Genomic DNA, 27,351 nt, shown 5'->3' with positions numbered 1-27,351 from the left:
TCAAAATTTCAAAATTTCAAAATTTCAAAATTTCAAAATTTCAAAATTTCAAAATTTCAAAATTTCAAAATTTCAAAATTTCAAAATTTCAAAATTTCAAAATTTCAAAATTTCAAATTTCAAAATTTCAAAATTTCAAAATTTCAAAATTTCAAATTTCAAATTTCAAAATTTCAAAATTTCAAATTTCAAAATTTCAAAATTTCAAAATTTCAAAATTTCAAATTTCAAAATTTCAAAATTTCAAATTTAAAAATTTCAAAATTTCAAAATTTCAAATTTCAAATTTAAAATTTTTTAAATTTCAACATTTCAAAATTTCAAAATTTCAAAATTTCAAAATTTCAAAATTTCAAAATTTCAAAATTTCAAAATTTCAAAATTTCAAAATTTCAAAACTGCAAAATTTCAAAATTTCAAAATTTAAAAGTTTCAAAATTTAAAATTTCAAAATTTAAAGATTTCAAAACTGCAAAATTTTAAAATTTCAAAATTTCAAAATTTTAAAATTAAAGTTTCAAAATTTTAAGTCCTCAAAACTTCAAAATTTAATTCTTCTCCAGCAAACCCTTATGTGTTAGACCTACAGGCTAAACACATATTCGATTTATTAACCATAAAAACTCGTCATCGATTTTAAAATCAGTTTCGATATTGCAACAATAACATCTCTCTTCTCCAATGGCTCTACATTCCAACTGGAACTTGGCCTGCTTTTCAAATTATCGAATTCGGCACATCCGGATTAGCAAACCTACGCATTTGCTCCCAAGACTAACTGAAGACCTGGGCAATAACGTCCTTATCTACACGAAAAAAAAAACATTCACCCCACTGGAAGATACCCCAAACAAATTAAGGTTCTCCTAAACACACGCGACGCGACAATTTAAAGTTTCAAAATTTCAAAGTTTCAAAGTTTCCAAATTTCAAAATTTCAAAATTTCAAAATTTCAAAGTTTCCAAATTTCAAAATTTCAAAATTTCAAAATTTCAAAATTTCAAAATTTCAAAATTTCAAAATTTCAAAATTTCAAAATTTCAAAATTTCAAAATTTCAAAATTTCAAAATTTCAAAATTTCAAAATTTCAAAATTTCAAAATTTCAAAATTTCAAAATTTCAAAATTTCAAAATTTCAAAATTTCAAAACTTCAAAATTTCAAAATTTCAAAATTTCAAAATTTCAAAATTTCAAAATTTCAAAATTTCAAAATTTCAAAATTTCAAAATTTCAAAATTTCAAAATTTCAAAATTTCAAAATTTCAAAATTTCAAAATTTCAAAATTTCAAAATTTCAAAATTTCAAAATTTCAAAATTTCAAAATTTCAAATTTCAAAATTTCAATTCAAAATTTCAAAATTTCAAAATTTCAAAATTTCAAAATTTCAAAATTTCAAAATTTCAAAATTTCAGAATTTCAAAATTTCAAAATTTCAAAATTTCAAAATTTTAAAATTTCAAAATTTCAAAATTTCAAAATTTCAAAATTTCAAAATCTCAAAATCTCAAAATTTCAAAATTTCAACTTTTTAAAATTTTAAAAATTTTAAAATTTTTAAATTTTAAAATTTTAAAATTTTTACGTTTTTAAATTTTAAAATTTTAAAATTTCAAAATTTCAAAATTTCAAAATTTCAAATTTTAAAATTTCAAAATTTCAAATTTCAAAATTTCAAAATTTCAAATTTCAAATTTCAAAATTTTAAAACTTCAAAATTTCTAATTTTAAAACTTCAAAATTTCAAATTTCAAAATTTAAAAATTTCAAAATTTCAAAATTTCAATTTCAAAATTTCAAAATTTCAAAATTTCAAAATTTCAAAATTTCAAAATTTCAAAATTTCAAAATTTCAAAATTTCAAAATTTCAAAATTTCAAAATTTCAAAATTTCAAAATTTCAAAATTTCAAAATTTCAAAATTTCAAAATTTCAAAATTTCAAAATTTCAAAATTTCAAAATTTCAAAATTTCAAAATTTCAAAATTTCAAAATTTCAAAATTTCAAAATTTCAAAATTTCAAAATTTCAAAATTTCAAAATTTCAAAATTTCAAAATTTCAAAATTTCAAAATTTCAAAATTTCAAAATTTCAAAATTTCAAAATTTCAAAATTTCAAAATTTCAAAATTTCAAAATTTCAAAATTTCAAAATTTCAAAATTTCAAAACTTCAAAATTTTAAAATTTCAAAATTTTAAGATTTTAAAATTGCAAAATTTTAAAATTTCAAAATTTCAAAATTTTAGGATTTCAAAACTGCAAAATTTCAAAATTTTAAAATTTAAAAGTTTTAAAATTTTAAAATTTCAAAATTTAAAGATTTCAAAACTGCAAAGTTTTAAAATTTCAAAATTTCAAAATTTTAAAATTAAAGTTTCAAAATTTTAAGTCCTCAAAACTTCAAAATTTAATTCTTCTCCAGCAAACCCTTATGTGTTAGACCTACAGGCTAAACACATATTCGATTTATTAACCATAAAAACTCGTCATCGATTTTAAAATCAGTTTCGATACTGCAACAATAACATTTCTCTTCTCCAATGGCTCTACATTCCAACTGGAACTTGGCCTGCTTTTCAAATTATCGAATTCGGCACATCCGGATTAGCAAACCTACGCATTTGCTCCCAAGACTAACTGAAGACCTGGGCAATAACGTCCTTATCTACAGGAAAAAAAAAACATTCACCCCACTGGAAGATACCCCAAACAAATTAAGGTTCCCCTAAACACACGCGACGCGACAATTGCGACACAATTCGATCGCTTGGCGACTGCGATTCTGTCGCCGTTGGTATCGAAGCGCAAATAGAACATCCAACGATAGAATCGCGGCGACTAGCTATCGCTGTCGCGGCGATGAAATCGCTTAGGTATGGGGGAGCCTTTACACAGAATGGAATTCCTTAATTTCAAAAACAAATTAAATTTCCACAATGATAGTATATTATCAAGTGGTTCTATTTATAATAAATCTCCATTATAATCCCCGTTATAAATATACTTGATTACCTACCCGGCAATTACGTAACACTGGCACTGTTTACTACGGGAGATTTGTATTATCAGCACACACTCGCTTTCCGCTGCCGTTGCCAGTGTAGCATTCGTATTCCCATTCGCAGAAGTGGATTTTCCATAACGGAACCACTTAGAGGTGATCTATTGCAACCCACACCGCTGTCATTTATTTCCCTTCGCCCATACCTGACCTTGCTCAAAAGTGTTATGTTTTTTGCTTCTTCCAAATGAACTGATGGCAGCAAAAGGCAGCCATCTGTGGTTGTTATTTTCTATATCACCTACATAGGGCTCGATTGGCTTGATTTTATTTTTCCACTATGTAACAGACACACTATCAATCACCCAGAAGTGAAGCTGAGCGTGTTAACGAGTTAATGCTATGTACTAAATGTATGCACTAATTAGTTACGCCGTCCGTTGTGGCAGCCCTGGGTGCAATTTTCTTGTGCTGCCTGCGAATTTTAATGAACACTAATTTCCACCACCGCATATTAGCATTGCCGTGTGCATCCATACGGCTCCAACTTATGTTTTTTGAATTTCAGATTCGTACTTCTTTTTCTCCAAAACAACATTTTTCTTTGAGTGCAGTCAGTGCCGCAGCACGAATCTAGGAAGGAAGGGACCCCCGATCGCGAACTGATGTTACTGTAGGAAATGAACAAATTTTACAAGCGAAAAACGAGCTCATAAAACTACGATAACGGAACATGGTTAACATGCATGTACCGTCATCGTTTTCGTTTCGATTTGCTGTTTTCATGTACGGTACATCGCACCGAGCCGAACCGAACCGAAAACGAGTTTTATGCTGTCTGTCGGCCCTAGTATTTGCCACGGTTTACAATACTGTGGGTTGAGACTTATGCCAAGCGTCGAAACATTATCGTGTGGTTTGTGTGGTTATTTATTTTCTGTTTATTCTTTTGCGTTTTCCATGGTAGTATTTTTTTTAAATAAAAAGTCAAGAAAAAGTTGATTTCCAACGCCACCACTGTAAAAAAATGTTTCAAAAAAAATGTTCAGCTCACTATTGCTTTTTTTACCGAAGAATACACTACTGTACACATTTGTTGAAGTATCAAAACAAATGTTCATACCTCCAATAGAAACTAGCAAAAGCACAATCCGAAACATTGTCCTTGCATCTTTTGTCATATATGGAGGGACTGGTGTAAACATATTTTGGTGGGTCAATATTTCTTTAACGGGAGTCTAAGACGGCGCAAAATTTGAAACAATAATCGCGATAGCAATATTAACAACTGAAAATTAAAAAGCGCTGATCAAAATTCAACTCAGTAAAACCGATAACAATTTTTGTTCAAAAATATTTATCTAAAGAAGCAACAATTAAATCTCAGAAAAAATATGAATTTTCGAAGCATTTTTAATCAATCCAATGTTGGAGCACGCCAGACCAGGCATGAATTTTTGGCTAAGTCAAATAGTAATAAATTCATTCTACATGAACGCTACACGCGGGCATCGAAGAATACGGTTTTCATCTCAATCTCATTCAAAATGGAAATGGGGCAATTCAAGGATGTTTTACAATCAGACTTGTTACTGAGCCACTACAACCCAGATTTGGGGATGATGGTAATAATTAGACTTACGTGAAACATTCCAATGAAGTTGCATCATCTACAACATACATGAGTCACTATGTGAAGCAAATGGATGCCTGTATTCATGTACAGAGAATGAAATTTCTAACCAGAAGTTCTGTGCATTGGGAAAATATCGATGTAAAAGCGCCAGTTTAAATAAAAATTCGTCATGGCTAATTCCGTTCCAATCACGGTCTTGTCTTCATATATAATATGCTGGGTCAGTGAAGAGAAAGATGTTTCTTGTCATAGAGGACGCTCATTCCAAAAGTCCGGAATATTTGCAACACATAGTTGTATCGCAACAATAACGATAATGAAGCTTAAAGATTTGTCTCTCTAAGAATCGAGGGATTCCGATCCGCGAATCGAGGGATTCCGATTCGGGAATCGAGGGATTTCGATCCGGGAATCGAGGGATTCCGATCCGGGAATGGTGGGATTCCGATACGGAAATCGAGGGATTCCGATCCGGGAATCGAGGGGTTCCGATCCGGGAATCGAGAGATTCCGATCCGAGAATCGAGGGATTCCGATCCGGGAATCGAGGGATTTTGATCCGGGAATCGAGGGATTCCGATCCGGGAATCGAGGGATTCCGATCCGGGAATCGAGGGATTTCGATCCGGGAATCGAGGGATTCCGATCCGGGAATCGAGGGATTCCGATCCGGGAATCGAGGGATTCCGATCCGGGAATCGAGGGATTCCGATCCGGGAATCGAGGGATTCCGATCCGGGAATCGAGGGATTCCGATCCGGGAATCGAGGGATTCCGATCCGGGAATCGAGGGATTCCGATCCGGGAATCGAGGGATTCCAATCCGGGAATCGAGGGATTCCAATCCGGGAATCGAGGGATTCCCATCCGGATATCGAGGGATTCCGATCCGGGAATCGAGGGATTCCGATCCGAGAATCGAGGGATACCGAAATCGAGGGATTCCCCTCCGGGAATCAAGGGATTCCCCTCCGGGAATCAAGGGATTCCCCTCCGGGAATCAAGCGATTTCCCTTTGAGAATCGAGGGACTCCGATCCGGGAATCGAAAGATTCCGATCCGGGAATCGAGGGATTCCGATCCGGGAATCGAGGAATTTCGATCCAAGAATCGAGGGATTCCGATCCGGGAATCGAGGGATTCCGATCCGGGAATCGAGGGACTCCATTCCGGGAATCGAGGGATTCCAATCCGGGAATCGAGGGATTTTGATCCGGGAATCGAGGGATTTCCCTTCCGGGAATCGAGGGATTCCCCTCCGGGAATCAAGGGATTCCCCTCCGGGAATCAAGGGATTCCCCTCCGGGAATCAAGGGATTCCCCTCCGGGAATCAAGGGATTCCCCTCCGGGAATCAAGGGATTCCCCTCCGGGAATCAAGGGATTCCCCTCCGGGAATCGAGGCATTTTTCAAGAATCGAGAGTTTTTCCTTCGAGAATCAAGGAATTCCCCTCCAGGATTCGAGGGATTCCCCTCCAAAAATCTGGGGATTCCCCTGAAAGATAATCTGACATGCGTTGTTTGAGCGTTATTCTATGTTCTACTTTGTTTTAAAGAAATGGAAACAGAATCGATACACCCCAAATTAGTTCGTAGTTACGTTTGATTTTTAAAACCCGACGAACATGTATTTTTAATGTTTTGGTGCTACAGTATGTCGAACAGTCGAGGGAAAATATGAATTATAATCTTAAAACAATATTCTCAAAAAAGCGATTCGGTCATTCAAAATGTCGCCCAGAAATGTTCCACTGAACTGAAATTTTCTGTTTCATGTCAAAGTCTTCCGATTCAACCCACAGTACAGCATTGCACTTCGGTGTTGGTGGTTGGTTTCTTGCATTTTGCGCTGCACAAATAATGATTACCACTCTAAAAGTTGAGCAATAGAGCCAACCAACAACAATGAGCAAACACCGAATCCGATTGCACCACTCCGCCTCATAACCGGTTGATAGTTGCCTCGTTCGGCCGTTGTATGCATATGGCGTGTACATTGTATGGTAATGGGGTACCGAGCAAAAGCATTTCTGATGAGATGAAGGCTGAAGCTGCCCCTTCTGTGCGCCACAGAATGCGAATCAATGTTTGTTTCGCCGAGCGAGCCCCGCGCCACCGCCGGTTCGCTCTACGGCAAAGAGTAGAATTCGTTATCTCCGAAAGGAGGGTTTACATACGTTGTTCCGTTGCCATACCGGGTGGAGAATGGATTCTCCCCGGAAATTTAAACCGAACCCAAAATAGCGCAGATAGTTGTCTTTATCTTGCTGTGTGTCGCGCACAGTTCGATACTTATGTGAATTCAATTTTATTTTCCTGTCTGCCAATAAGCGGACCTAAATATTTATGCGCGTGTTTGCTATTTATGGCCAGCCTTGTTAAAAGTATATACCTAGGCTAATGAGTAGGCAAGTCTGATGCAATTTAAACAATTCTGTTTTAAGCTCCAGGTTAACCTTTCGACACGACAGCTTGAATGTTGATAGAGTCGGAACTAAACGCATTCATAAGTTCTTTAAAGTGAAAAAGGTTTTAGTCTGTGATGGAACAGAAACAAACCATCCATCAGCAATAAGACAAAGTGTAACAGTAATCGTTATAAACACAGATTAGATTACCCAAACTAATTACTTTTTAAACAAATTTTCAAGCAATCAAACACATTTGCAATCAGTTGCACTCGGACAGTTATTTCTAACGAAACAGGTCCATCATAATGGTTTCATTCACTCGGCCAGAAATTGGGACTAATTTAATAGCTGAATGAGCAACACACTTCGTTATAAATGTGGTTTATCAGTTTTCTATTCACACGACCGAGATTACTCCGTTTTGCAACAACTTGGCCGGAGCCCATATTCATATTCCGCCCAGCCAGCGAACGAAACAAATGGCAGCAGACAATTTGGGGCCAATCTCGTTTGGCAGTTAGTGAATTGTTTCAAAATGCAGTTAAATCCACTTCGCTGCCGGATCGTTGCTTGTTTTATTTTACTTTCGTACTTTCATCACCATCATTATTATTTATATTCCGGCGCATTTGTTTCAGCAAAGCTGTTGCCCCGGCCAGCACAGTTAAGCATTACGGTTATCATTCTTCTTTATATTTCTCTAGTTTCAAAAAAGAATGCAGTTAAACAGGTTATGTGTAAACAGCTTTTCTTTTTCTGTCGTTGCTGTCGTGTTTTTTTATAGTTTTGTTTAGCATAAAAAGCTTCCCGGTGAAAAGAAAGCCATTTATCCCTCCCCTCTCTCTCTCTCTATTTCGTGAGAAGGTGTAATGATGCACTTTAGCACCATATGAGCTTAGAGACGCCTAGAAGAGGGCACCGGGATGAAACTACTTGCATCGAAAACGGCCGAGCAGGTCGAAAGGAAGGAAAAAGAAAGATAAATCAATTATTTTTCCAGATAAATATGCTAATTGTAAAATCGTGACTCTAAAACAGTAATGAAAATAAATACCATGCTGAAGATGTGAGATCGTTCAAGAGGAAGACCAAGTAGGGTAGCCCAATAAATAGACCAAGGAAGGGAACGGGGCCCGGACGGAGGAGTGCCCGCTTATGGCACTAAACCGGCTGAAACAACTTACAACTACCACTCAGTACAATAGTTGGACGGAGTGAAATGAGGGAAGAAAACTAAATAAAATAAACTGCATATAATTCAATGGAATTCATAATCACCATGTTGTTTTGTAAACATCGTTTCCAGCAAAGTTGGCTGAATAAGAAGGGAAGTGGGTGGAGGGAGTTGCGCGGGACGACATCATGAACACTGAACGGATGAAACAAAACGAACGGAATTAATGTCAATTTAACGTTAGCTTGTTTCACTGATTTTATCGGACTTGTTTCCTACAATTCAATGCTTTTGTTCTTCGGTTCTTTAATGGTGCCGGAACAGCATTGATAATCGGGATCAATTCGCTTCATTTCTGCTGCAAAGCACGGGGGTGGAATTTAGTTGTTGGAAATTGATGTCAAGAGAAAATTTCTCCTTGCAATCGAGCTTATTTTAGCTTATTTCATTTAATTATTTATTTATTCCAAATAATGAGGTAGCTTGCGGAACGTCCTATGTGTTGCTTCAACGAAACACTTGGGAGAGCCACTTCGATAGGTCTTCTGTTATTTTACTGAATTGCTAAATTTGACAAAAGTGCATATTTTCTCCAATTCGTACTGTTTTACTGTTTGTTCGATTTTGTTTATTTGTTCTGGTAGTCCATTTTTTGATAATAAAAATGGTTAAAAGTTCGCATTTTCGTGTTGCTGTCAATTGACCTTAAATTCTGTCTGCTTAAGGAAGTTAGAAGAAGCCGTAAAACTTTGAAAATATGCGTAATGATTTTCTATCTCCTAAGAATCTCAAAATACTTTTCCTCAGTTCTTGGCTTCAAAAATTGTTTGAGTTCATTCCACTATGCTATGTTATTCATGATTCTGGTGGAAATTTTATGTGGCAGAACTAAATTTAATTTTTCCGGATGGCCTTAACAATGCAGGTAATCTTCGATATAGCGTACCCCTAATGTGACGTCACTCGATATAGCGTACAGTTTCTTCTGATACCACGTACACTTTGAAAAATAATTTAGATTTGGTTAGTTATTCCAAAAAAAAAGTAAATAGTCTTGAGCATTCATGTAGGGATCACATCATCTTATGGAATCTAATTCCATCACCTACAGACATTATTGTGACTGTTTTCTTCAAATCAAATTACAAGAATTCTCACGATGAATTGGAAAATATTGAGGTAATGAGCTTTCGAGCATGTTCTGTGTCGAACAAATGTCTAGTCGAAATTGAGCAAAAGTTCTGAAAAAGTCAGTGCTGACGTCAGGTAGCTTTTGGGTCTAAGTCAGTCAATGTTGAATAAGTATTGAATATCCAAACTTGATGTTTGCATCGATTTTTTAAACATAATCCCAGAAGAAACCTCTAGATTTTCCAAAAGAATTTAAGGAGTATTTTGTGGACGAATTCCTGCAGAAATCTCTAAAAGAAATGAAGGAGGAATTACCGAATCAACTCCTCAAAAAATATCCGACTGAATTCAAATAGGAATTTCCGAAGGGGAGCCTGAAGGAATTTTCTAGAGAATTCCTCAAAGAATTCCTAATGGAATTTTTCAAAGGAATTTTAGAAGGATTTTCTATACTAATTCCCGAAGGAGCTCCTGAACGCATTTTTGAAAGAATTTCTTTTCCCATCTTTAATTTTACCAGTCATTCATTCAAAAAATCCTCCGCAAATTAGCATCCAGGGATTCCTTCGGAAATTTTTGGAGGGATTCCTTAAAAACATCTTCATAAAACTTATCCAGTAATTTAATCGGAAACACTTCCAGGTACTTCTCCGGAGCTTCCATTGAAAATCAATTCAAAACATTCCCAACGATATCCTTAGGACGACCTTAGCACCGCCGGAAAGTCCTACAAGAAGTCCTTGCTGAATTTCTTTAGGAATACTTCCAGCAACTCCCACTGAAATTCCTTCCAAAGTTCAAGAACAAACTTCTAGTAAATTCCCGAGAAACCTATGAACAAACTCCTTAAGGAACTTCAAAGGAACTCGGGAAAAATTTTCGACATTCTTGAAAAAAGGAAGAATCACCGTCTGCGACCAGAGGTCGTACAGCAGACTGAACACTTAGCATCTAGCATGAGACAACGGACATGACATTTATACAACACCTAGTGGACCAGTGGAGAACTTTTCGCTTAACGAAAAGTTTGCTCCTTAACCGGGGCAAGAATCGAACCCACACTCCAAAGCACATGCGTCTAGACGATTGACATCGCTAACCATACAGCCACAAAACCCACTCCAGAAATAACTTCGTATGGAAAATATTTTTGAAATTCTCTCGGAAATTCCATCGAAATTTTTTTTAAGGAATTTGTTCGGAAATTTCTTTATGTTTCAAAAATTCAGATATTGGTTTATGTATTTCTTATGATTTTTTAGAAGTTCGTCGAGGAGTTTCTTAGAAAATTCCACCGGAAATTCCTATGAGAACTCACTCAGAAATGCTCTTCTGGAACTATTTCACGAAATCCAGAAAAAAACCTCTATGAATTCCTTTAGAACTAGAGGTGTGCGCCGGTCCTATATTCGTCGGCGGCGGCATTTGTCAATATTTTGGTCGGCGGCGGCGGCGTCACGCCAGAAGCCATTTTAGCCGGCGGCGGCGGCGTGAATCGGCGTGGCGATTTTTTTATTACGATTTTCTAAGATTTTTTTTGCATTTTTTCGGGATATTTTCAAGACATTAAAAGAAAAATCTTTTGAATTTCGCATGAAAAATCTAATGAACTTCTCCAGAAAAATCTATTAGTTTTTCCATTATTTGGAAGATATCTTGGAGCAATCTTTGAAATTACCAAGAGAAGGTCTTTGTAATTTCCGAATAAAATTATTTGGAATTTCAGCAGAAAAATCGTCGCAATTTGCATGAGACACTTCAGAATTTTCACAAAAAAAAGTTCTTAACTTCTACAGGAAAAACTTCAGAAATTTACGAAAAGTTCCTGTTGAATTTCTGTAGAGTATTCTTCGAAATTTTCACAGAATATTCTTAATAATTGCAGGAGAGTGCGGTTGGTAGAATGGGTGTTTAACCGTTGGCTTTTTCGGTCTAGAATAATAAAGACGACTAGCTTGGCATGACTCACAATAAAACAGTAAATTCTTAAGAATTTCCGCGGGAGACTAAAGAGTTTTAAAAAAAATCTCTGGAATGTTCACGAGAAATTGTCCATAAGTTTGACGGAAACTTCTTCAGAATTTTCGCGGAGGATTGTTCAAAATGTCTTCATGAAAAATGGTTTGTAATTATTGGGTTTCTACCGGAAATTCTTTGTACATTAGACGTTCGATAACGAAAGTATTTTAACTGCAATGCTTTTAACAACATTTCGATGGTTTCATCAGTTTTACAGTTATCGGACAGCTGTGCTTCAAAACGATGTCAATGTCGATGATAGCTGCATAGCGCTGAACAAGCAGGTGCAGTTCTATTCTATTCCGACAATTGTTTGCCGTCTTGAATGCATCGCAGTTATCGAACGCCATTCGCTAACTGAAACGAAAACATGTTGCAGTTATCGAACGACTAGTGTACTGTCCATAAGAAATTGTTGGAAAATCTCATTGGGCGCAAGCGACAGACGGCCGAACTGGTAATTTGGCCCAAATAGTCGTTTGCCCTGACAGGTCGTTTGGCCGAATAGGTCATCAGCCCATAAATGCTGTTTGGCTGAAATGGTCGTTTGGCAGAATGGAATATTTGTCCAAAAAAAATAGTTTAAGCCAACAGGTTATACGGCCAAATGTCAATACCTAAACGGGTAATTTAATCCAAAATATCCATCCATTTGGCCTAATGACATTTACGTTGAAAAGGCTAACGAAATTCCGTAACCTCTCTACTTTTTAAGTTGATACTGGCCTTTAAGCCAAAAGCCTCTAACCAAATTCCATTAAGCCGAATTGAATGTTTATCCGAAACTGTTATCAGGTCAAAAATGGTTTGACCATAAATGTAGCAAATCTGCACCTGCAGGAGCGCAAAATGTTGGCTTTGGGGAGTTGATAGTAACCAAAAGTACGCAATTGAGACCCATGTGGGCGGAAGCAGTGCGAATCCGTACCTGCAGGCACACTATTTTTTGTACACACATACACGCTCACATCCACACATATAAAATAAACAAACAAATATAAATTTTTGGATTTGTGCAAAGCTTCTTAGTTGTCGACCAAGTATGACTAAGTAGGACGGGAGGGCTGCTTTCCGGCGATCTGGTAATTTGGCCGAAAAAATCGTTTAACCGAATAGATCATTTGACCGAAAATGCCGTTTGGTAGGAATAGTAATTTGGCCCATAAATGTCCATTCTGCGTTTTGGCCGAACGGCATTTTCTGTCAAATGACCTATTCGGATAAACGTCTTTTTGGCAAAATGATCAATTCAGCCGAACAACACTTTTCAAAAGAGGTTGCAGAAAGTAAATTTTTGGGCCAAATGACTCTTTCTACAGAATGGCATTTTTCATCCAAACGGCATATTCAGCCCAATAGTTAGGGTAAACAACTTTTTACAAGTCTGCCAAAATTTTCCTTTTGCCATTGCTTTCGGCTAAACTACATTTTTGGTCAAACCAGTTTTGACCTGATAACAGTCTTAAAAATTACTTAAACTTAAAAAAAGAGAGGCCACGGAATTTTGATCAATGGTCAATAGACAAAAAGACCATTTCGCCAAACAAATGGCCATTTGTGACCATATTACCCGTTCAGTACGAGGTTCAGTCATTGAAACTTGGCCGTATTACCGTTGGACCAAATGACTTTTTCGGCCAAATGGCCCATTCTGTCAAAAAACTATTTCTGCAAAATGGCATTTTTGGCCAACGATGGCCAAGAATTTCTAATCGAAAATAGAAAAAAAATTCTGAAGAAATCCAAAAAAATCCTCAAAAGTTCCGAGCAGTTTTTCTCGATGTGTTAAAGTTGACTATGCCAAACTAGCCGTTTAGTGATGAACTTCTCCCTGCGAAAAAATCACTCTAATAAAGGATAAAAAAAACTAACCGTCTTATATGATCTAGATTGGGGAAGTTTACCAGTCACAATTTTCTGTGTGAATTTTAAAGAATACTCAACAGAACAATCAATAGGAACATTCCGTGGATATTCCGAATATTTTCCTATAGAAATTTGGAACAACTTCTCGTGAAAACTCTGAAGAGATTCTCATGTAAATTCCAAACAACTTTCTTTGGTAAATCCAGAGAGCTCCTCTTGGTAATACCAAAGAGTTCTCGATACTTGAAAGTAGTTTCCGTGGAAAATCTGAAGACAATTTTCAAACAAATATTCTGGAAAAACTGGAAATCTTTCATTAAAATTTTGAGGCGAAATTCAAAAGATTCTCCCGTTATTGTCTTGAAAATATCCAAAATGACCAATTCAGTCGAACGACACTTTCGACCGAATGTCCTTTCCGACCAAACGACTATTTCGGCCGAAGGACTTATTCACGATTTTTTTAGCCGAAGGAACTGTTCGACCAAATAACTTTAGGCTAGATATATTAGCGAAGTCTGAAAACATAATGAGATCATATAGAAAACATATTTTGATTTTGACATCAAATTGAGTCATAATTCGTTTTCAAATATGTATAAATCATTATGATTGATTGCATATTTTGATCTCATTTTGCTGTAGATTACTAAATTGAATGATATGACATCAAACTGTGTCAATATCAAAATTAGTTTTCGATTTTCTCTCATCGACAGCAGGAATAGTTTATGATTGAATGTCACAGTAAGATATTTCTGCTATTTCGTTTTGTTATTTTAACCGTTAAAACGACCAAAAAGATATCAAATTAAGTAAACATAATCGATGATTTCACAACATTAAAAAAAAGTAATCGATTTGCTCGGGAAGGCTTCTACCAAATAGTCTTTTCGGTTAAACGACATATTCGGCCTAACAATTTTCAACCTTGCGGCTTTCTGCCAAACGACTCTTTTTTGTTCAATTAAATTTTTTAAAATTTCAACGGGAACACCTTCGCAATTTTCACGCTTAGTTTTTACGGAGAGCTTTTCAAAATTTCAACAAGATATTGTATGGAGTTTTTATGGAAATAATTGGTATCAGTTTCCACTGAAAATTTGAATCGGCGTGGAAAATTATAGATCAGCGGCGATCAACGGCGGCGCGCCGATGCAAAAATGTCGGCAGCGGCGGCGTGCCAAAAACTGTCGGCGGCGACGGCGTGGCGCCATTGTTTCGTATTGAAAATTGGCGGAATCGGCCTATGGAATTCGGAATTATGGCCAAAATACATTTTTTTACAAAAAAAAATCTCACTCATTTTTAGGCACTTACCCTCAGCCGATTTGCCGATTTGCTCGCAACAAGTTGCATTCGATGCAATCCGGTCCCATTGTTTCTTGTTGAAAATTGGCCGGATCGGACTATGGGCTCAGAAGTTATGGCCATAATACTTTTTTTTCACTAAAAGTGCGTAGAAATTACTCACTCGAAAAAAACGAGAAAGGCACCATCGCTAGGTGGATTAATCTGGGTTTTTAACAACTTTTTCAGATATTTCTTTTAATTCATTAAAAGAATCCTCCGGAAATTTCTTCAAATTTCCATAGAAAATTCTTACAGATTTTCTTTAAAAATTTCATAGGAAATTCCTCTAGATTATTTGAGTCGGAAACACCATCGGAAATTCCTTTAAGAATTCTTTCGATTTTTTAAGAAATCCCTTGGGAGCTATTTTGGAAATTCCTTTGGGAATTCCTTTAGAGGATCTATTTAAAAAATCCTTTAATCGATTTTTTTTGAAAATTCCTATTGGAATTTTTTCAGAAATCCCTTTAAGAAACTTTTGACTATTCGATGGAATTTTACATAGAAAATTCCTTCAAACATTGTGTTGGAAACGCCTTCATAAATCCCTCAAGAAATTTCTTCAGGAATCCCATCGTAAACAATTCCATTCTTCAGTAACTTCTTTTTACTTCGTCAGTGATCGGAAATACACTATTTATGAATTTTCATGCAAACAGTGTCACGAAAAGCAAGCCATTTGGTCACAAGCTATTTCATGTACTTTTTATAGATTATAAATAATGAATGACCCGAAAAGTGTCATTTTTTAAAAACGTTTGTAGGAATTGTTTACATTGTTCTTATTTTAAAAAAAAATATTCGCACATAAAGTACATAGTAGAAAAACATTTAGGTAGTAAAAAATGAGATTGATTATTTATGCTACGATATTACGTACAACTTTGAAATCAAAATGTACGTTATATCGAAGTTATACAGCGCCGTAGCTTGTGGTTGTCCAGGTTGGCCCCTGTCAAGGACGCCAGGCTTTAGGGGACGCCTGGATATCACTTAAATTTTCTTAGATTTTTGTTGAATTTTTTGGTAAGGTTAACTCATTGTTTCATTGATGCTGAGGATCTCAATCGGCTAAAAAACTTTGGTATATTATCAAAATTACCGGTTCAAAGAATTTAAAATTCCTTTTAATTGATTCCCTCGAGGACTACATCCGTTATCAACAGTTTGACTAATTTCCGAAAGGCCCTTTTCCGCCAATAACTGATACAGGTGTCAGAACGTCGGCTCAGGGAGCATCTTCACTGCCCTTTTTATCATTTATCTGATGAAAAAGAAAGTGAAAAATATAAAGGAACAGGAAATTCAAAAGAAAAAGTTTCTGGGGAAGCAGCCCTAGATGAGGACTTCAATTAGATTCTGCAGCATTACATCAGGAATGCATTCGATCCATGTCGAATAGGGTGGCTCAAAAAACACTTTTCAAAATTTGTTGATGGGCCGCCCTCTTATTCGGTTCTATTTGATGCCTTGATGCTCTGGACAAAATTTCAGCCAAATCGGTCAACGTTTGGGCAGTGCTTAACTCGTTGGAAGTTTATATGGAAAAATGTATGCAGAAACATCCAAAAACAGCGATTTGCAGTTGGGCGGCACAATGTACGATCAAGAACCATGATACTCATTCAGTTCTTATAAAATAAAATACAGAATGTTATGCTGAAAACCGCGAGAAGATTAGAGTTTATTACGCAAAGATATTAGAATTTTACTGGAGTGTTGTAGGAGTGAATTTATTTCTTTTCAAAGGTAAAAGAAACGAAATTTGCTGAAACCCCACTGCAGAGAAATGCTAATAACTTAGCCGGGCAAACTCTAATCTTCTCGCGGCTTTCTGCATAACATTCTGTATTAAATTCTCCAAGATCTGAATGAGTATCATAGTTCTTCATCGTAAGTTGTGTAGTCCAGCTGCAATTTATTGTTTTTGGATGTTTCTGCATACATTTTTCCATATAAACTTCCAATGAGTTTAGCACCGCCCAAACGTTGACCGATTTGGCTGAAATTTTGTCCAGAGCATCAGGGCATCAAATAGAATCGAATAAGAGGGCGGCCCATCAAAAAAATTGAACAAAGTTTTTCCCATACTAATTTGAGCCACCCTAATGTCGAATGAACTTTTTGACAGTTCGGTAGTACTCTATCCACTGACCTCGACCAGGACCAGCTTCGCGTTCGTGATTGCTTGGCTGACCCTGAGTCCAACAAAAAGGACTATTAATCTGTCATTAGACTGAGGTTACATGTATATGTATTTGTACTAGTCTACGTCGGTTGACGAAATAAATGCATAAATAAATAAATAAATAAACATACAGAGGCTGCAGAATCTAATACGCCAAAGGCGAAACACAGAGTAGACTGTAAAAACGCGAATACTTTTTGTTCGTGACTAAGAAATTTAAGACGTTTCCACATAATTGATACTCGGAAGTAGTGATAGGGAGTTTGTATTAATTTAAGATAAATTCAGACCATAATGATCGCTTTTGATTCAGTGACATTTTCGATTCCCTCAAACCAGACAATTGTATGAGGGTGAAAAACCAAGCAAAGCCGATGATATTTTGAATTTGGATTTTCTTTTGGGCTTATATAATCTGGTAATCCCTTTTGCATCGAGGGATTCTGGTAGCCATCTATAATTAACACCGCGAAACTTTTGACTTTACAATGTCTCGGCACATTTTCTCACAATCTTATACCTACACATATAAAAAATTAGATTGTAAAATTAGAAACTACTTAACCAATCTATTTTTATTTTTATACATTACTAGCAGACCCAATGAACTTTGTTTCGCCTAAAATTGATTAATTCTCTGCTTACTTTCCGAGTTATGCAGAAATTTTTGTTTCAGTTGTATGGGAGCCCCCCTTTCCAAAGAAGGGAGGGGTCTCGAACCATCTTAAGAACCTTCCCCGGCCCCAAAAACCTCTGCATACAAATTTTCACACCAATCGGTTCAGTAGTTTCAGAGTCTATAAGGTTCAGACAGACAGAAATTCATTTTTATGTATATAGATTATATTATGTATATAGATTAAAGATTATAACATTTTTACAGCGTAAGGAAAAAAAAACATGTATACTGTGTATATAAAATAAATAAATAATTATGGCAACTTATCTTTTTCCAAGTTGAATTTTTTAGGCCTTACCAAGTCAACCAATTCCACCAAACTACTACTCTAGGAATTGATATACAGTTACCTGCATAATAAAAAGCCCACTTGCTGTTTTTCATATAGAATGATCAACTTTGGAGATTTGCTGAATTTTGCTGAAAATTTGACCAGAGCTTAGATATAACTTGAAATTTACCATAGTTTCGACCATATTGATTCATAGGGTAAACAAATATTGCGTAAAGTACCAATATACTATACGAACCTTGGAAAAGACCACGACCTATCGGCCGAAACGTCTGTGAAGAGATTTTTTGGTAGATTAATACGTAACACGCATACAAAGTGAAATTTTAGACACTTCCGAAGGAAGGGTCAAAAATCAAGTCTGCAACAGGCGAATTCAAGAAGGATCCAGTGGTGGAGTGCGCTGCGAGAGTTTGGGAGAAAGGTCATCAGAAGCGATTTTTTACATTCAAAATCAAATTTTCTCCATAAAATTTACTTAGCTTTTTGATACATTGTCACATGTTTTCCACTGGCAATGGCTTCTTACAGTCTTACAGCAGCTGTTGAAGCCGAATCCCACCCAAATAAACCGCGAATTAAAAATCCGGTAATTCATAACCAAGATAGTGTAGTGGAGGTACTGCAAGAGATGTGCTATTTAATCGGAAAAATCATTTGCAAGCTCCCACCGGATGGAAGCTCATCCCAAAGAAAACAAAATTTTCTTCCAATTTGCGACTATTTCAGCTTTCATAAATGGTTGGATTAACCAGAAAACACGAAAATCGTACTTCCTCCGTATGCTGCCAATGCACTTTTTTAACAAACGACACTTTTTTTTCGTGGTTCTTGTGACGACTACCAGATGTCGAAATGATCGATGAGCTTTATTCAAATTCGCCTATTGAATAACGAAAAACTTATGGTTGTTTTACTTGCAGTGATGAAGTCAGGGATTATTTAGGAACAACTCTGAAGAATCCACCTAGCGGTATCGGTGACTTTCTGGTGTGTTATGGAAAAATAGAATTTTTGCCATAACTTTTGAGTTCATAGTCCGATCCAGCCAATTTTCAATATGAAATTATAAGATAGGATTCCCATTTGAATGCACAATGTTGGTTAAGGATACATGCCAAAAAATTGCGCTTATTTACGCGCAAACAAAAGTAGTCTGTGGGCCATTATTTCTGAACCCAAAGTTTGATGGAGTCAAATTTTCAACAGAAAGCAATGAAACTTTTGAGTACATTGTCCGATTCATAAATTTTTCACTCGGAAACCATGTAAAGGCTCCCTCAGACCTAAGCGATTTCATCGCCGCAACGGCGACATCTAGTCGGATTCTATCGTTGGGTCGCTGCAGGCAATGTAGAAAATGGTCGATTTTTGCCTTACGAAATCAATGGATTATACCTTAAGGGGAATTTTCTGCAAGATAAATTTCTTTAGAAAGCCTCCAATTGTAAGGACATGAGTGCCGATGATACATTTCGACTTGTTTTACACATGGTCCTCAATGGCAATTGTACTACAATGGCATTTGTATCAGGTGACAAGCATTTTTTCATGGCTTGTTATGATCGAAAAAGCCGTATGCTTTTCATCTATCGTTGGTAATTATTAATTAAGAGCGAAATCTGCACTCCATGTTAAGCACCAGACCACAGAAGGAGAGACTTGGACGACGATTCAACATACGCCGACGGTAAAACTGTCCTTCGTTGAAGAGCTGGAGACACGTGCTGCAGGTATTCCGGAAGGTGACAGCGTGGAAGACCAATGAACCGCCATTAAGAATGCTTTCATTGCCAACAGCGAGAATAATAGTGGTGAACTACGTGCCCAGAGAAAACAATGGATCACCGATGAGACCTGGAAAAAAATAGAGGAGGAAAAAGAAGCTTAAGCCGCGATAGAGCGAACAAAAACGAGAAGAACCAAAATCTTAGCCCGTCAACAATACTCGGCTTTGGAGAAGGAAGTGAAATGCGCATGTCGACAGGACAAGCAAGCGTGGGTGCAAAGTTATCCTAGCCCGGATTCAGGAAAAGATCGATGTGACTCTCCGGTGGCAGCAGGCCGGATTGTGGCGATCCCTTCTAGTTTTACAGTAGCTGGGCAATCGGTAGAGAATGCTGAAAGTTCCCAATATATTGGTATTCAAATGGCGTCAGACGTTAGTAATGGTAGAAAATGGTTCATTATTGGTGGTGGTATAGTGAAATGTCGTAAAAAAAATTGAAGATGCAGCAGAATTTGTGTACGTTGGAACTCAAGTGACGTGCGATAATAATGTAACCTTCGATGAGAAGGCGTATTGCAGCTGCGAGTAGGGTTTAGTGCGCACTTCGTAACCAGTTTAAGTTTCGTTGCGAACGAAGACAAAATTTGCACTGTATACTACTTTGATTTTTTCGGTGGCATCACACGGCCATCTTCCCGTAACGCTAGGATATGGATTACTCTGCAATAGTGCGTAACGGTGTAAATTCGGTCATATCGCCAGGCTTGGTTTAACACTGAAGCTGTCAATTTGACGATCCTAACCCCGAATCCCACAATTAGCCACACAAATAGAAAAATCCACTGAAATTTACGCTAAAAATCATGCACATAAATGGAACGCCATTATTAGCGTAATTCCAGACGGGATATAGCCTAAATGTATACAATATTTGACAAGAATCGTCAATATTGCATACAAGTTGTAAGCAATCTTGTTAGGAAGTGAATCATTTCAGCGTTCATATGCGTAAATTTCCGCATGTCAAGTTTTACGCGCTGTTTATTTTTCATTATTATTTTCTATGCAGGCTGTGGAGGTTCCCAGAGTGAGGCCTGCTTTGGCGGCAAATGGGTGGTAGCGGTTGGTACTTGCAAACCCCGAAGTGGTACAGATGTGATGCAAGCGAAAGGGAGCTGGGGGTACTACATATAATACCCCCACAGAGTGAGGGACCGAATGTATGGGCGAGCACACAAGTAAGTGATAGAATGAGCGAAGTCTCACTAGGCCTGGCAAGAGTATCTGGTGGCTGATACCTCTGCGGCACCTCAGAATTAGGGGACACGAAAGTCTCACTATGCCTGGCAGGAGTGTCGGGAGGTTAATGCTTCTGCGGCGCCTTAGAAATAGTAGACGTATAAGACAAGTCGTGCACCCTGTTGCAGGACGGTTGACGACAACACTGATCGAGGATACCTCCTGCAAGGTACCTGTCCGTCCACATGTGGGCAGTCTCAAAGCTCGGGTAGGTAAGTTTTGAGGCACATGTGATGTGCCGGGGGTTCCACACCCGAAATGATGCACAGGAGGCGCACAAGCCGTGGAAACATAAGGGAGATGGGGGTATTACATAAGTTATACCCCCATGGAGCGAGTGACGAATGGTCAGTACTGCCTCTGTTTCCAGATAGAACGGCGAAAATGTCCTGTTGTAAAATAAAATTGTCATGGCGAACACTATCCAAATTTAACTCATTTAACGTTTTGGTTCTGAAAAAAGTGGTTTATTTTTCAAAAGCTAAAACTCGCGTGCCTTTCTTTATGAAAATAAAAACAAATAGTCGCCGCAAAGTTTGGAGCCAAAAAATTGATCGCCCAAAGCTTCCAATCTTGGCCTTCTAAAAGTAGCTTGTAAAGAAAATATCGTAGCTAGGTGAATTCTCAACCAATTTGAAATCTATTGGCACAATTCTCTTCAGGATAAATTTACCAAAAAATGGTAGCCTTTTGTATCTATCCTTCTCAGTACATTGATTTAGAAAATGTATATATAACTTTGAAAATAAATCAAATTTTGAAAGGTTGCAGCTTTGCCAAACATCAACGGAATTATGGATTTTTAGACACGGGATTCTGTTTTTAAATGTTTTTTTTCGCTCGTATTTTTGATCGTGTTGTTTCACTTTACAACTTAAATCTTTGCAACATTTAAAAAAAACCTTAAAAATTAAAAAAATATTTGTGTATTTGCATAAATTTGTGTACCATTTTTTATGAAGTGATAATGTTTCTTAAACATTACCTTAATGATGTCATAATCGAAATGAGATGAAATGATTAAGTTTTAATAAGCTTCTATGAGGACACAATAAAAACAATTTCCTGGTAGTTTTATCTATATTTGATGCTGTCCATAAAAGACCGTATTAAATGGAATCATTTTGGTTTGAAGTAAATTTCTTTCCAATTCCTGAAAAGACAACTAACAAGGCCGATACTTTATTGATAAAACAAGCCTTGCCGAATTAAACTGCCCTTCCAGTTCAGGACCGATCGTCATTAACCATGGTATAGAAAGTGGGTTATAGTATAGTTTCCAATTATCATGCTCGTGAGCCAGTGACATAAGTTATACACCCCGGAAACGACAAGCTTGGATGAAGAAAGGCAAACCATAAACAACACTCACCTTGTAAATGTACTGATCGAACATATTTACGTCGAATTCTCCGGTTCCACTGTTAAAACTAGTCTCCATAGTAACGGCGCACAGAGGGAAAAATCGTCCGGTGTTGGTTACGGCAGCCAAACGATATGGCGGTAAGCCGAATAGTAGTTTGTTGTTGTTGTTGGCGTGCCACCGACACACAAATCGCGGGTGGATCCAAGCAGCCGGGGAGGGAAATACAAGAGAAAGAAAACAACGGAATTATCTCACTTATAATTGTAGCACATCGATTATTTTCTTCTTCTCTGTTTCCCAATTTTCAACTTGGATGAGCATCTTTCTTTTCTATCCCGTACGCTTCTCCACGGTTGCCTCAATTTTCTTATTTAAAAGGATAATTACTTATTTTCTTTTTATGCACGATTAACTTTCAACACTGGCGTTGAAGTCACCACACGGATCGAGGAATAGCGAGAGCGAGAGGAGAGGCCAGCCTCGCACAATGGAGCCACACTCAGATGAGTTGCTGCACTCGTCTGCGATGTCGTTATTTTTTTCCCCGGTTGCACAAAACCAGGAAGAGAAGCAATTTTTCCCTTTTTCTTCTTGTGTTTCGAAAACTTTTTTTTTTCTCACTTTGCCTTTTTTTTTTCTTCTCGCACGTTAAGCGGGCTCGTGTTACCGGTCGTGTTTTGCACGTCACTTTTATTATTCTAGGTTAATTTTGATTTTCCTTTATTTTCAGCTGTTTTCGTGAACCACTTTCCGATACTGGCGCTCACTACTGTGCGCACTGACCCTACCGAACCGGCTGCGAGTGGAACGAGTGGGAGGGCGTGTATTGGTTCAACACCCGGCAGTTAACCCTCTATCGATGGCGTACGGTGGAGATGTGGAGCTGTAGAACAATTAAACAACGGGTTGGCTTTCGTCTGTAATTTCACTTTTTATGAGTTTAACTCGTAGCATAGTTTTTCGCAGTAGCGGAAGTATCTGGAAGGGAGAGAATAATGATCGTTTAAGTTAATAGTTCAGAGCTTGTTGATTTAGTCAGTGTACTGAAATAAGTTCACATAAGGCAGCATGTATAATTATTAGAAGTTGATTCTCAATATTTTTTGGAAAATAGTAATCCATATGTAATTACGTTTAAAATAAACAAAATTGATTGGCTTTTCAGCTTATCGCCTTATAATCGTATCAATGTTACACTCACAAAACACCTGGTATGGATAGCAATTTAGGGGAACTCATATTTTCATATTAGTATGGGAAATAATGAGAATAGGAATAGTAGTGGTAATATAGTTATTGATTGTTTGTAGATGCGGTTACATTTTGTTTGCTCTCAGCGGGCTTGGTAGTCATATGGCTACTGCTTCTGCCTCATACGCAGGAGGTCGTGGGTTCAATCCCAGGTCCGTCCCATTCTCCTACTTTGTATCTTTCTCTTTATTTCTCATGTTCCAGCAATCGCTAGAACTGGAAATGGACTTCCATACCGTTTCCATTACTATTCCTATATACCTTCAACTTGAGTATTCTATCAGTAATCTGCTATAATTGGAAATGAACTATAGAGCTCGTTTCCTACATCCAATTAGAAATTCCATCAGTTACTTTCTCCTATCTATCACATTGGCAGCTCGTTAACCAAGACGGACCTCTGCCTCTCCAACCTAACCCAGAAATTCCAACAAATTCCGCATGAACTCGTGGCAAGTGCAGAGGTATATTCGGCTTGCAGTGGGCGAGTGATTGCATCATCATTTCCTCCCCTTTCCTACATTGACTTGCATTCTGACGTGGCAGGCGCCAGTATGACCTAACAAATGAGATCACCAGTACTTGTACATTGAAGATGTGTGCTAGTCCCAAGCAAACATCTGTTGGTTCCCTGTGCAAGAACAGCTGATCTGGTCATAATGGAGTAGCAACTACGAGTAGTCAATCAAGCTCAAGCTCAAGCTCAAGCGGTTACATTTTGTTTGCTCTCAAGGATGTTATCTATCATTTAGTAATTCGCGTTTGATCATTTAGTAGTTTGTCAAAATTTTATTCCAGAAGCAGCATTTCAAAATTTGTTGTGTGGTGGACTTCTAGTGCAATGGTTTCTCTACAACTCTGCCTAATTGTTCGTTGTTTGAACACCACTAGTAACGGAGTTAAAGCTATAGTGTCAGTAACTTAGACTAAATGATGACAAAATTTCAATTATTTAGATTAAGTTACTACAACTAGAACTAGAACTCCATCATTAGTTGAATTCTAACAACGAACCATTAGGCAGAGTTGTAGAAAAACCTTCGCACTAGAAATGCAGCTTCTAGAAAAAGTTATGTATAAACTGCTAAATGATCGATAACAACTTTGGACCAATGAAAGTCTCCTTAATAAAGACACAAAAAAAAACTTTGGGCTTGCTCTGTTACTCTTTGGGAGTCCTGCCTCTGGCTTGTAAAACACATAAGCTTGGCTTAGTTTAGCTTTGACTGACTGTACATATCTATAGTTGCTACTCGTGATTGACCAGAATTAGTGAAATTGCGTCTTCACAAAAATCACGGGAAGAAACATTTGAAATTGGGTAGGTATCGTTTGGTCTGGATTCTAATAACCAACTAACTAGCCACTAACAACTACGATAAATCATGCACTCACAATCGAACGCGCAGCAATTAAAAAAAAAGTTTGAAATGTTGCAGCTAAGGGGGGAATTTCTTAAAGAGCTACCGAAATGAAAAATAACTTAACCTTCTGTCTGTGCTCAAAAAAACTTACGTTGTCTGTGCTCTGGGGTCAAATTGACCACAAATTGAAATTGCTTTTTTATTGTTCGGCCAATTTTGGATTTTTAGGGCTGTTTCGAAAGATAATTTAATCATCTTTCAGGTCGTAACCAAAGATTGACTATTGGTGGGCGGGGGGTTAAACTACTCAAAATATTCCGATATATAGAATTCTCCTCAGTGTAAATATTCTTATCGCACAATTTTAAAATTTGTTTAAATGGCATCTTGATCAAAGGTCGTCTAGTGGGAATGGACTGTCTTGTGACGGAATTATTAATGTGGAATTTTACAAATAGGCGTTTGCAGCATCGCTGGAGCAGGTTGAATATAAAGAAAACTTTTGATGAACTCTACCCCAACATTCATGTTTGCCAAAAATGCTACAAATCAAAATACATCAGATCTCACATGGAACAATATACTCAAATATAACCGCTCACTAGCGCCGCATCTTGGAAGAAGTGCTCATTATATTGAGCACCGCTTTGTAACCCTGTACATCCTGAACAATGTTGCCGAATACAATTTGGGTGTAGGTATGAGGGATGTCAAGCTAAAGCAATATTTTGAACATGCAAGAATATTGCAAGTACACTAGCGCCGCCTATTTGTAAATTTCCAAATTATTTATTCCGTCACATGACAGTCCATTCACACCAGACGAACTTTATTAAAGACGTCATCTTTACAAATTTCACAATGAGGAAAATTTCATATATCGGAATTACCTGAGTAGTCTAAAATAATGAATTCAAATATTCCACCACCTAGCGACCGAGATTTAAACTAATCAATGCCTCATGTCAAAGCACACGCCTTTCTGCATAACCTTTTTGAAAAAGTGCAGTTCAAAATGGGTAGAATTTTCAGATATAAGTAAAATAAGCATAAATAATCACTGTTTTTGTACCCTTTTCACGAAAACCCCTCCCGCGATGTACCCGCCCACTCACAGTCAATATTTAGTAACGACCTGAAAGATGATTAAATTATCTTTCGGAACAGCCCCAAAAATCCAAAATTAGCCAAACATTAGAAAAGTTATAGCAATTTCAATTCGGGGTCAATGGGGTCAATCACAATTCTGTATAAGAATCTACCAAAACCTTTATGAGAATTGGGCATATGCGAAATTGCTAGATTCTTATACAAATATTGTATGAGAATCTAACAATTTTGTAAGCTTTTCTTACATTTTTTGTATGAGAAACTAACAATTTCACATATGCCCAGATCTTGTACAGGTGTTGGTAGATTCTTATATAGAATTGTTAGAAAATCTAACAACCGCCTGTTGGGTGTATGATGAGAAGGTATCCAGGCCAGAACTTCTGCGTTAGTATGAATGAATTTTTCTTTGATTGGTGGCGTGTGGTTTTCACAAACGGTGTACATCATTCTTGACCCCAGCAAGGTGGCCTGTAGCTCCATACGTGGGATCGATTGGTACTTCAACGGAGCTACATTGCGTTTTTGCCATAACCAATGAACACCGTACACCTTTGTCGGCCTCAATCCGAAAGTATGCCGAACAATCAACTCGCCAGCGTCGGTAAAGATGTGTAGCTCTAACGAACGGTATGATTTAGGATGAGCGTCGCCAAAATAGCAGCGGGGAATCTCAAGCTTGCTGATGTTCGGAAGTAGACTGATCCAGCGCTGCCACTTCTCGAACTCCTTGTCCCCCACTTTAACATCCCAATCCAGGCCAATGCGCCACAAATCTTGAATCATAATACGGCCATGAATCCAAAACGGAGCTAGCATTCCAACTGGATCAAATAGACTCATAATTATGCGTAGAGCGATTCGCTTTGTTGGTCGTAATCCGCCGTAAATACACGGAGCCAGATGACTCGACCAATTCGTAGAGAACACGAAAACATCCTTCTCTGGCATCCAAGCGATTCCAAGGACTCGTTGCTCTTCATTGCTGCCATCAATACATAACAATCGCTGCTCGCATACCTCACCGAGATTGCGCACGACCACATCGCTGTTGCTGACCCAATTTCGCATATTGAAGCCAGCCTTCGAGTGGATTAGCTTCACTTGTTGCTTCTTCTAGCGTGTCAGCACTATCGAAGTAGTCGTCCATGTAGGTTTTCTTTTTAATCACTGCTGCAGCCACCGGAAACTCCTTAGCATTTTCATCCGTATTACGATGCATAACGCACTGCGATGTGCACGGTGAACAAGTTGCGACTTCCACAATGTATATTTCTGGTTCCTGACTGACAACGGATTAAGAATCGCTGTGAATGTGTGTCCTCTCTTTTGATCCGGATTTGATGGAACATTTTTTTCCAATGTCTCCCCGAATAGTAATACGTCCTTCTGCTTATAACACCCGGTAGCTGGCTAGCCAACTACGGGACCCCTTTTTTCAGTTTATATTATAGAATATTGATTTTTTATAACATTTT

The 27,351-nt window shown here is 37.2% G+C and overlaps 1 protein-coding gene across 7 annotated transcripts in view; it reads right to left on the bottom strand.

The window, feature by feature from the left end:
- The window catches only part of LOC134205449 (TOX high mobility group box family member 3-like), a 344,232-nt gene that overhangs the window by 308,403 nt on the left and 8,478 nt on the right, over positions 1 to 27,351 (bottom strand). For 6 of the 7 annotated variants that reach the window (XM_062680693.1, XM_062680704.1, XM_062680699.1 and 3 more), the window contains exon 2: positions 22,155 to 23,126. In XM_062680693.1, the coding sequence (XP_062536677.1) occupies positions 22,155 to 22,223 (69 nt within the window). In that variant the 5' untranslated portion in view covers positions 22,224 to 23,126. The remainder of the gene's footprint in view (positions 1 to 22,154; positions 23,127 to 27,351) is intronic. The other variant, XM_062680694.1, reaches the window with a different exon arrangement.

This window comes from Armigeres subalbatus, chromosome 1 (genome assembly GCF_024139115.2).
Source record: "Armigeres subalbatus isolate Guangzhou_Male chromosome 1, GZ_Asu_2, whole genome shotgun sequence".
In the NCBI taxonomy this organism is placed as follows: domain Eukaryota; kingdom Metazoa; phylum Arthropoda; class Insecta; order Diptera; family Culicidae; genus Armigeres; species Armigeres subalbatus.
The sequence above is the reverse complement of the archived record's forward strand: the minus strand, read 5'-3'. Positions and strand labels throughout refer to the sequence as shown.